Source organism: Sceloporus occidentalis, unplaced genomic scaffold (genome assembly GCF_023333645.1).
Source record: "Sceloporus occidentalis isolate IW3139 unplaced genomic scaffold, rSceOcc1.0.p SCAF_3, whole genome shotgun sequence".
NCBI classification, from domain to species: Eukaryota; Metazoa; Chordata; class Lepidosauria; order Squamata; family Phrynosomatidae; genus Sceloporus; species Sceloporus occidentalis.
In genome coordinates this window covers 28893720-28906009 of record NW_028316983.1, presented here as the reverse complement: position 1 = coordinate 28906009, position 12290 = coordinate 28893720, and the positions used below count along the sequence as shown (strand labels likewise).

The 12290-nt window shown below is 42.6% G+C and overlaps 1 protein-coding gene across 1 annotated transcript in view; it reads left to right on the top strand.

Annotated features, from left to right (window-relative positions):
- SLC2A10 (solute carrier family 2 member 10) overlaps positions 1-11556 on the top strand; it is a 30866-nt gene extending 19310 nt beyond the window's left edge. Inside the window, exons 2-5 of the mRNA XM_089518505.1 lie at positions 4793-6181; positions 9936-10058; positions 10840-10975; positions 11148-11556. Coding sequence (XP_089374631.1) covers positions 4793-6181; positions 9936-10058; positions 10840-10975; positions 11148-11247 — 1748 coding nt within the window. The 3' untranslated portion in view covers positions 11248-11556. The remainder of the gene's footprint in view (positions 1-4792; positions 6182-9935; positions 10059-10839; positions 10976-11147) is intronic.
- Positions 11557-12290: the final 734 nt, after the last annotated feature.

Here is a 12290-nt window from a genome sequence, read left to right as displayed (position 1 = left end):
TTAAATTTGAATGAAAACAAAGTGGGGCCAGAATGCATTCACTTAAAGTTGCTAGTTTCGCGCAATTACGTGAATACGCATTGCATTCGAACTGGCTCCCCATTGCCCGAAAATAGCATGCCATTGCCCAAATTTGCGTGTGGCAGTCTATCACGCAATAACGTGAAACCACATGATTGCGTTCGGACTGACTTCCCATTGCCTGAATTTCTGTGTAGTGGGTTATCACACAATAACGTTAAACCCCATGATTGCGTTCAGATTGCCATTGGATTATACTTCCAATTCCCCTTGTCTGATAAACTCCACTGAAATGTCAGGGTGCACTTAGCTAGAATGCCCTACAGGGAAACTGGACTGGCAGTTCTGGTCTTCGTCATTGTCACACAGAAGATTTCCTCTCACGTACCAAACATACCTACAATTATTCTAAGAACTCAGATTGAGACAGGAATGCAGCAGAGAACTAGGGCATTTTATGTCTTCCAGGGAGGCATATGGATGAAACAGAGCACAAAGAAATATTTACCTGAGGATAGGGTTGCCATACCTCCGGACCTCGAAACCGGGGAAAATGCAGGACAAAAGTTTCAAATGTAGGACACACAAAATGTGTCCTACATTTGAAAATTTTGTCCTACATTTTCCCTCGCCGCTTGGGCTCCGCCCCCCGCCGCGATCGCAGCGAGGCCCAGGGCCCAGGCGGGGAGGGAAAGCCTCCCTGAGTGAAGGATTCCCTCCCTGCCTGGGCCCCGGGCCTCACCGCGATCGCGGCGGGGAGCGGAGGCCAAGCGGCGAGGCAAAGCCTCCGCCTTAAGGAGGCTTTAACTCGCCGCCTGGGACCCCGGGCCTCGCCGCAATCGCGGCGGGGAGCGGAGGCCAAGTGGCGAGGCAAAGCCTCCCTCAGCTTGCCACATCCTGCCCGGGGGCGGGGGCAAACCGGGGCGGGAAATCGGGAAAGTCCCGCCCCCAGGCGGGATATGGCAAGCCTACCTGAGGAAGACTTTCTAAAATGGATCCCTGAGGCCACTAACTCATCATGGCAAGTTGCTGATATACAGCATGGCTCCCTATTCAAGCTTAAGGATTTTCTCTGTGCATTACAGAGAGCAAAAAAGAAAACATCCAGTGCTATGCATCCCTACCTGGGAGTAAGGCCCACCCTGTTGAGGCACTACACTAGTGTAAAAATCATTGCACAGCTGGTTGTGGTTTCTGAATTTGTGGAGATGTAGACTGTAGTGCAGCCAATAGTTCATGCAATCCCAACTCACTTTTGACTTGGTGTGTGTGGAGCTATTGGGCCATGTACAATGAGTGAGCTCAAGGCCTTGATACCTGCTGTGGAACTGGTTGCAAAACTGTGGGATCCAGTATATGTTCATCACTGTAAGTTTATGCTATGCTAGTACTACATAGCAGTTATGGCTTGCATGTTTCCTGGCCTGCATAGCTAATAGTGAGCATTGCTGGGGATCCAACAACTTAGGGAGGACCACATGATTTTCACCCTTACTGTACGGGATCTTACCAAATATAATTTCTTCTGATTAGACAGGAATAGGTTTATGATATAAATTTATTAGCCATTGTGTGCTATGCTGTCTATGTTAGGTACCATTTTAAAAAATAATAATTAAGAGGCTCCAAGTGCCTGCTTTAATTGGTATGCTGCTCTCTAACTTATTAGGAGTGTGTTTTGAAGTTGAAAGATTAAACTTCATAAATTAACTATTAATGTTTTATATATATATATATATATATATATATATATATATATATATAACCATTATTTATGAAGCGCTGTAAATTTACACAGTGCTGTACATGCAATCTTTTTAGTTAGACGGTTCCCTGCCCTTGGGCTTACAATCTAAAAAGACATGACGCAGAAGGAGAAGGGAGTGGTGGAGGGAAAGGGTAAGAAGTCCAGCAGTTCCTCTCTACCTCCAAGGCCTGGACCAAGGCAGATGGACTGGAGGGAGGGCTTGGCTTCATAATGGATGGTTAATCATTTTCTAGGGAAAATACATACTCTCAAGTAGGATAATGCATATACAGTACATAGCAACACAGGAAATGGTTTGATAAACAGGCACCAAAAAAACATCAAATAGTAAGTGACAATTATGCAATGCCTGGGAAGGCTTCTCTGAACAGGATGGTTTTCAACTCCCTTTTGAATCTGGTTAAAGAAGTGATGGCTCTTGCTTGTGGGGGAAGAAGGTTCCAGGAGTGAGGGGCAGCAAGTGAAAAGTGGCGAATCCAGGATGGGAAATCCTGGGCTGAGACAGCAGACCTTGACTACCAGAATGGAGGGCCCTGGTGGGAAGGTGAGGAGAAATAAGGTCTGATAAGTAAGGAGGGGCCAGTCCATGGAGGGCTTTAAATGCTGACAGCAGGAGCTTATACTGAATGTGGAAAGGGAGGGGGAGCCAGTGAAGGGATGCCAACACAGGAGAGATGTGGTCAGAGCAGTGGGTGGAAGTGATAATGCGTGCAGCTGAACAGAGATTAAAGGATGGAGGTGAGAAAGAGGAAGCCCAGCCAGGAGGACGTTACAGTAATCAAGTCGTGAGATCACTAAGGCATGGACTAGGATCTTGGCAGTAGAGGCGGAGAGATATGGTCGGATTTCGGCAATATTGTACAAAAAGAATCTACAAGCCTTGACTGTGGTCTGGATCTGAGGGATACACAACAGAGAAGAATCAAAGATAAAACCAAGACTGAGGGCTTGCTGGACTGGTTGAATAGAAATGTTGTTCACAGAGACAGAAAAGGAGAGTTGAAGGGTGGGCTTAGGAGGAAAGACAAGAAGCTCTGTCTTGGACATGTTGAGCTTCAAATGCCGATGGCACATCCACTGCGAGACAGCTGTGAGGCAAGACGAAATTTGCTGTTCAAGCCTTGGAGAAAGGTCAGGGGCAGAAAGATACAGCTGGGTATCATCAGCATACAGATGGTAGGAAAAGCCAAGAGAGCTAATGAGTTTTCCTAAGGACAGTGTGTAGAGAGAAAACAGAAGGGGACCCAGAACAGAGCCTTGGGGAACTCCAACAGATAAAGGAACAGGAGAAGAAGTCTGCCCCCCTGCAACTACTGCAAAAGATCTGCCAGACAAGTAAGATCTAAACCAGTCGAGAACAGAGTCTGAGAACCAAGGTCAGAAAGTATATCAACTAGAAGACAGTGATCAACAGTGTCAAAGGCAGCAGACAAATCAAGAAGAATGAGTACAGAGTAAAGGCCATTAGCCTTGGCCTGTAAAAGGTCATTCGAAATCTTAGTGAGAGCTGTCTCAGTAGAATGCCTTGGGCGGAAACCAGACTGAAAGGGATCGAGGATGGAGTTGGCTTCAAGAAACTCAAGACAGCGTGAATAAACAACCCGTTCCAAAACCTTAGAAAGAAAGGGAAGAAGAGAAATCGGGTGATAGCTAGACAAAGAGGAGGGGTCAAGAGAAGTTTTTTTCAGAATTGTGGAAATGAAAGCATGTTTGAAGTCTGAAGGGAAGGAGCCTGTAGAGAGAGAGAGAGATTGAAGATATGGAGAAGCGAGGGCAGAAAGGAGGGAGCTATAGAGATTAGAAGACGAGTAGGAATTGGATCAAGAGAACAGGTTGCAGGTTTGGAAGAGTTCAGAAGTGTAGAGAGTTCATCCAAAGAGGCAGGAGGAAACACAGAAAATTTGTTAGGCGAGGGCGATAGAAGATTAAGAGCAGAAGAAGAATCGGGGGGAGACTATCTCAGAGCGAATAGTGGAAATCTTAGAGATGAAATAATTAGCAAAGTCATTAGGAGAGAATGATGAAGAGACAGGAGGAGAGGGAGGTTTAAGCAAAGTGTTGAAGGTGGAGAACAAATGCTGCGGGCGCCTCTCATTGGCGGAGATCAATGATTTGTAATAATTCTGTTTTGTCATAGAGAGGGTGCATGAGAAGGAAGAAAGAACAAATTTGAAATGGATAAAATCAGCCCACTCTTTGGACTGTCTCCAAAGACATTCGGCCGCTCTAGAGCAGTCTATATATAACCAGTCTATATGGAAAATGCCCATTTCTTAATCGTCCTTGGTTAGTCGCATGCTACAACCTGTATCCACCTAAAGCTGGTAATGAATGAGTCCCATTGGAAATCATGGGATTTGAATTAGTCAGAACTGATTTTGTTGGGCTGAATTACCCTATGAATCCCTGCATTTATTTCATGTAAAACAATCATACCAGTATTCCCTTTCAAATGTCTTTTGGCTTTATCAACATATGAATTTTGAAACCAGAATAATTATCCTTCCAGGGATCAACAAAGTAGCAAATTCATTTGGAACAAGTATGACTGAATAATCAGCCTGTTGAGCTATTAAGGATGAGAGCATCTTGTTTGCAAAAAGGACAGGGCATATACATATAGTGCTTGTGAACAGAGATAATTCTATTTTGGTAGAGGTTGACTAAAGGTGTAGTTGCCTGGATTTGTTCCCCTGGAGTAACATTTCCAGACTTTACTTTTTTAGATCTCTGTGCTTGTTTCCATGTACAATACCAAGTTCAGTTTTTATAAGAAAGTTGATTTTTCTTTCCTATTTCAGGTATGAGAATTCTTCAGAGTGCGCGCGCGCACACACGTACGTCTAGTTGGACTGCATTTCACAGCATTTTTCCTCATTGGCTGTGCTAGCAAGGACAGCTAGGACTTACAGTCACCAACATCTGCTGGGCCACAGGATTCACATCTCTGGTACAAATGTGAAAATTAATGAGACCTTATATTTTTTTCTTCTTCTTTTGCAGGACAGGCACTACTAGTCCTCCTGTTGTCTGCAACTGTCGCACTCCTTGGTGGACTAATATTTGGATATGAGCTCGGAATTATCTCTGGGGCCTTGCTACAGCTGCAAGTAGACTTCCATCTTGGCTGCTTTGAACAGGAAGTCCTTGTGAGTTCTTTACTCACTGGTGGTCTCCTGGCTTCTTTAGTTGGGGGCATCTTCATTGACCGACAGGGAAGACGGAAAGCAATATTGGTCAGTAATGCAGTTTTACTGTGTGGCACCCTCATCCTGACACTTGCTGGGTCACTTCTTTGGCTCATTTGTGGGCGCATGACCATAGGCTTTGCAATCTCCATGTCATCTATGGCATGCTGCATTTATGTCTCTGAAATGGTGGCTCCCCATCAACGGGGTATGCTGGTTTCCCTCTATGAAACTGGCATCACCATGGGATTTTTACTTTCATATGCACTGAATTACTTCTTTTCAGAAAGCAAGGAAGGTTGGCGTTACATGTTTGGCCTCGCTGTTGGTCCAGCAGTCATTCAATTTCTCAGCATTCTGTTTCTTCCAAAAAACTGTGTGAACATTAATGTACACTACAGTGGGAGTCGCAAAAGCCTCATCCAATTTCAGAAGAATGAAGATGGTGAAGCTTTCTTGCCATCATGCCATAAAGAAAAGCATTATTCTTTCACAGACCTATTTAAATCCAAGGACAACATGAGGAGCCGGACTTTGGTGGGGCTAGGATTGGTACTCTTTCTGCAATTTACAGGGCAGCCCAACATCCTTTGCTATGCTTCCACCATATTCCGATCTGTGGGATTTCAGAGTGACTCTTCTGCCATCCTAGCTTCTGTTGGTCTTGGAGTGATGAAGGTGCTTGCAACTCTTTTTGCAATGGTTCTTGCAGATAGGGCTGGCAGGAGGGTGTTGTTGATGGCTGGGTGTATAGTGATGGCCTTGTCAGTATCTATTATTGGATTGACCAGTTGTTCTATTCCACTAGAGATGACAAGAGACTGTGAAACACTTATTGAGTCAAGCAACTCTTCCTTCAGCTCAGGTCACCTTCCCATAAAGTCTGTTTCCTCTGAGCCACCTTCATCATATTTCCCACTGGCATCAGGTCCTAGTGAAATTCCAGTGAAATCAACTTTTGCCCTCACAGGATCAGCAGCTGTTGCCAAAACACTTGCCAGTAGTGAAAACGGAGAGAGAATAGCAACCATTCCTTCACACACTGAGCAGGTCCCCTTTCTCAATCGCTCATTTGAAGGAAAAGAACAAGGTCCCAGCTCATCTGTCTGTGAGGCTCCTTCGAAGAAATATATGCTTCTAAATTGGATTACATTGCTAAGCCTGATGGCTTTTGTGAGTGCATTCTCAATTGGATTTGGACCAAGTAAGTCTCCCCCTTATGCTTTCACACTTTACATCCCACTCATATGAATGGACCTGGAAGTATGTGGATATGGTTCAAGTTTTATCAGGTAGCTGTATGGGCCATAATAGAATGAGTGTGATGAAAGCTGAATGCATGAATCCTTCATACTGAAAAGGTTTTTTTTCCAGATGTTGGACTGCAGCAATCTCTTTCCATTGTGTATATTGATGGGAATTGCTATTCAACAACATTTGGAGAGCTGCTTATTATCCATCCTTGCTTTTAATGAAGATCCCCTGAGTCTGAGTTTTGGGAGAAGAGTGAGATATAAATAAATATAATATAATAATAAAAAAGACTAATGTCCTAAAAGACCTCTCTAGTTTCCGTGGTATCCCCTGTTGTCATCATCAAAAGACAGTATAGTGGAAGGGTGAGAACTTCAAGCCAAAGCAGGAGATTATTCTAATCTTGAGGGGAGGGAAACAACCATTCTTCAAATGCAACCCTTTGCCTATCTACCTGGGAATAAGTTTCTCTGAACTCTGTGGAATTTACATACAGGTAAACACACATAGGATGGCACTGTTAGTAAGATACAAATTAACTAATTGTTTGCAGGATGGCAACTAAAGCTTTCTCCTGCAAAGGTTTGGGCTGCCCAAAATGAAGCCCAGACCCTCCAACTGTGTTCATTTGGCTGTGGCTGTTTTGACTAGCTTCATGCTGACCCAGTTTTTCCCAGTAAGCACAGACAAAAGCAGACCACTGCAACTTCTCCTAGCTTGTGTTTTCCTTCTCATTGATAAACTTGCCATCTTTACCAGCTCTGAAGTTGCTTGGCCACACATGTCCCAGTTTTCATCTATAAAATACTGTAGGGTATGGAGGCCCTGGGACAGTATGTGACCCCAAAGATGTTTATGGTTCTTGATCCCTCTTGCCTTTGCAGACTGCCCTTTTTCTCTCTCACACACACAAAGGTAAATCACCTCTTCTAGAACCCTCCTGGGGCCCTTTCACAATACACAATTATAGCATTACCACTAGCAATAGCAGTAACAGCTTCATTTATATACCGCATTCATATCTCCTAAGCAGTCTCTAAGCGGTTTACAACTGTAAGCTCATTGCCCGCAACAAGCTGGGTATTCATTTTAGCAACCTCGGAAGGATGCCAGGCTAAGTCGAGCTTGAGCCCTGGCTAGAATTGAACTGGCTGATATTGAACTCGCAATCTTATGGTTTGTGAGTGAGTGGCTGCAGTACAGGCATTTAACTGTTGCGCCACCAGGGCTTATGGAATCCTGGTATTTCCTGTTCAGGAAGGAGCATTTAGAATTTTGTGCTCGAAAACTCCTCTAGTGCTTCAACAAACTATAAACTATAGGATCCCATAGGATCCAGCCATGGCAGTTAAATGTTACATTTGTGTAGTGTAAAAGGTCCCCTGGAGAGGCAATTCATCTTTTCAGTAGTGTGTGGGGCCCTCTGACACTGTGTTTACATTTTTTAAAAAAAATCTATTTTAAAAACCAGAGGCCCTTTCACACTATACAGTTATAGCACTGTGATTCCATTTTAACTGCTGTGACAACATCCTGGGGGATCCTAGGGTTTGTAGGTTGTTGAGGCACTAGAGCTCTCTGGCTGAGGACTGTAAATTCTCTAAATTCAGACTCCCAGGATTCCACTGGATGTTGCCATGGCAAGTTAATCATAATGCTACAATTGTATACTGTGAAAAGACTTCAGAACGAGTTCTGGCCATGTTAGGGACATTTTTGGAGTCTGTGTGGCTCCTGGTGGGTCACAGTGGCAACAAATGGGTACCCAGACCAACCACAGTTGTACACCCCTTGCTTTATGCAACTTTTAGTGATTGCTGGTTTCTGTAACATAACAAGGCTTTCACATATATTTGATAAGACTGTTCAAAATATATATGCACCATCCCTCCATATTTGTGGCTTTAATATTTGCAGATTTGATTATTCATGGATTTGATTAATATGTTCTCTCTAGGAATCTCTAGGTCCTCTATGGTCAACTTTAACTAAAAGTTGCACTGAAAGACCTAGAGAGAATACTCTACTAGGCATTTGTAACTCCTCCAGTGCAGTTCTGTGGTCAGCGTCTGTCGGACGTTGACCACAGAGTTGCACTGGAGGACCTAGAGATTCCTAGAGAGGTGTTCTCTCAGGTAAAAGCATATTGTTTTTGTTATTTGCAATTTTTCCATATTCACAGGGGTCTTGTGCCCCTAACCCTAGTGAATATGGAGGGACAAGTGTATATGTATATATGGAGAGAGAATGGGAAAGAGTGAAGTTCATGCTTGGAACAGATTCCTATCACCCAACCCCCACCCCAATTAACAATATAATTATAGCAATATGTCAAATTTAGTCATATATCAAATTAAATCACCCATAAATACTATGTTTGCCTGTGCATCTATCTATCCATCTGTCTTGTTGTTAATTGCCCTCAAGATGACCCTGAGTCCTGACTCATGGCAGCCATGTGGATTAGATACCTTAAAGACCTCCTGTCCTCCACTGCTCTGCTTAGGTCAGGTAGAGCTAGGCCTGTGACCTTCCTGATTAAAACTTTCCATCTGACATGCAGTCTTCCTCTCTTTCTACTACCCTCCACCTTTCATAACATTATTATATTTTCTAATTAGTCATGCCTTCTCATAATGTGGCCAAGATACGACATCCTCAGTTTGGTCATCTTGGCTTCCAGAGAGATTTCAGGCTTGATCTACAAGCCTGGGACAACCTAGACAATGAAGAGATCAAAATAGTTAAAAGATTTTCCATACCTTGGATCAAATGTTAAGCAGAATGGTGACTGCAACCAAAAAATCAGAAGAAGGCTAGGAATGGGGAGGGCAGCTCTGAAAAAAATTAGACAAGATCCTAATATATCCTAAGATATACAGCTCAGCACTAAAGTCTGAATTGTCCAAACCATTGGACAGTGAAAAAAGCAGATAAGAAGAAAATAAACTCATTTGAGATTTGGTCCTGGAGAAGAGTGCTAAGAATACTGTGGACAGCCAAAACAAACAAACAAACAAAAAACCAAACAAATCCCAAAACAAAAACAAATGGTTCCTTGAACAAATCAAGCCTCGACTATCCCAGGAAGTCAAGATTATCTGTCCATCTACCCATATGCCAATTATTAGTTACTCTATATAATAACTGCTGCACCAAAACTGTAGTTCATTAGCTGGCAGTCCATCTCAGCCATCCAGTTCTTGAAAATGCATTAAATGTGAGTAACAAGTTACAGCAAAGTTGTCTTCCTTTTATTTCTGCTTTTATCGTGTGAAAATGGCTAGTCAATTTTTCTGCAAGTGCAGCTGGCCATAGTCTATTAAGATATCTGAAATGAAAGTCCAGGGATAGCTTTCAAAGTTTTGGCAATCTTCAATCTTGCCGCCCCTGTATGCGAGATTCTCCAAAACAAGCCATACATCCTCACCATGGCAAGTGGAGAACTTGTGTTTGCCAGTCAGAAGCCATTGACAAGATGGCTCTGTTTCAATGAGTTTGTGAAACACTGTCCTCACTCTAGTTAGTTTCAAATTTCTAAGTATCTATCACTCTCTCCTGTGTATACATTTTTTCATTAACACCTTTCCCACCAGTTAGTTCCCTGGTACTATGGGAAAAAATAGTGCTAGGGCTTTCTTGACAAGATGTTTTATTTCATCCTTCCTACTTATGTTCTTCTGCCTTCCTTTCTCTTGCCACAGTGACATGGCTCATCCTCAGTGAGATCTATCCTGCTAGCATCCGAGGAAGAGCCTTTGCCTTCTGCAGCAGTTTCAGCTGGGCTGCCAATCTCCTGATCAGTCTCACCTTCTTGGACCTCATTGGTTTGTATAAGCATTGCTTCCAATTGATGTTTTCCCTGCAGCATTCTCTGCTTCATAGCAGGCTTGAGAACAGGGTCTGGGTTGGCTGGCTGTGTGAGCAGAGAGCCTGGACATGTTGTTATTGTTATTATGTGTCTCCAAGGAAATTCTGACTTTTGGAAACCTATGCATATGGAAATCCTATCGCCCTGGAAAGTCAGCCAAGAAGAGTTTCCATAAGTCAGGCTTTCTTAACAAGATTTATTCAGAGAAGGCTTGCTAATGCCTTCCCAGGGTCATCCAGAGGGGTTCTATGGCTGATCTCCCAAAGTCCTAGTCAAACCACTACACTACTCTGGCTCTTGTAGGCATATGACAAGTGCTTAAAAGTTTCCATGTTTATCACCTGAGGAGCCACCATGGCTGGTGGCTTCCATGTCAGTGGGATGGTGAATCTGTTCCATGTTTTAGTTCAAACTTTAAAAGTGCTATCCAAAGTGCTGAATCTGATCTCCAAACTGGAATTGGCCCATTGACAGAAAAGCTGCCACTGCACTGAGGGAATATGTAAGGTTGTCTCCTGCACAACATCATGGTCTCTATAGCATTTGTCATCGGGTAGGGCAGTGTGATGTAACAGCTTCTGCTGCTGCTGCTGCTGGTGTAGAGAGATTAGCTTTTTATATTTTTTATTATTTTTGTTACACCACACAGCATTATTCAGATTTGATAAATGAGCCTTCACCATATCCAAGCAAAAGAGTTTGTCATAAAGTAATCTTGTTTTTACTACTACTTTCAGATGCCATTGGTTTATCATGGTTGTTCCTTCTCTATGGAGTAGTCGGAGTTGTGGCTGTTCTGTTTATTTACTTTTTTGTACCAGAAACCAAAGGACAATCACTAGAAGAAATAGACCAGCACTTCTCTAAGAAACGGTAAGTCCCAGTCTGCTTGCTGGGAAGCTTGATGTATAAATGCTGGCAGTACCAACACTAGGCCATGCAGGAGTCAAAGCATTTGTGCCCAAGCTGCAGGAAATATTTGGGGTGGAGAAACAGGGGCAGGATACTGACCTGACACATCCCAACTAATTTCTTTCACTAGCAGGTTGCTTCAAGGGAACACATTCTGGGAAAACTTGTGGAAGAGAAGTGAAATTCGTGCCCGTGCTCAGTACCAAAGGGTACATCATTCTAGTGGCTCCTGACAGGGGCTGTGTATGTTGTCACTCATGAAGAGACCACTTTTAGAGACACATCAGGATGCTTATATCTGCAGGACTGGAAATGTGATCGATGGCCCACCCAAAGAGGACTTTTTGTTGACTCATGCAGGTTCATACAGAAGAGAGCACACTTTCTGTGCTTTAAATACATTGTTATATTATTCATAGAATCTAGAATTCTGGTCTCTAGGAAAGATTCCTCCTAATAATATGGCTTGATATTTTTATGTCAGTCAAGCGGAGTCATAGCCAATGGCTCATAAGGCCTCATTACCACATGTTTTTGTAAAAAAAAAAGATGAATAAAGCATAAATTATGATAACAGTTAGGACTCTCTTTCTACATATATCTTGTGATAAATTACTTGAATGGCTTGAACATGAAGGTGTGTGTGTGTGTGTGTGTGTGTGTGTGTGTGTGTGTGTGTGTGCTGTAGATTTTCATATGTTTTGGAAAGTAATTTAAAATTCATTTCATTCCTGTTCCTCATTATACTACACATACTACACTTAAAAAGTAAGCCAGTTAGTGCATTTTTGTTACTTCTTTGATCCTCATGATTGATAAAGAAATGGCATAGTTAAATCTTATCAAAATGTTTTTAAAAACTCTTCAAAAGTAACATTTGAAAATAACTAGAAAACATTGATTGTTACAGGATTGCAGAGACCTCAATTACCACATGTTTTGTTACTTTTGAAATGTGATTTTGTTCTGCCTTTATTACCAAAAAGCATAGCTCATTCCAAGTAATGATGTTGCTTTGCAACTTGTTACTTCGATGGTCTGGTTTTGGGACTCCAGAACAACTGCCACCAATCTCAGCCAGTATGACCAACAGAATAGAAGTATGGGAATTGTAATCCAAAAACATCTGGAGAACTCTAGTTTCTCCAGCCTCTATAAGAATCCATTTATATTAAGACTTAGCCTTGACAAGAGACAAGAAGTGAAACTTCTCCTTAAATGTATTTGTTTGGATTATTACTCATCCCTTTCAAAATTCAAAGAATGGATTAACAGA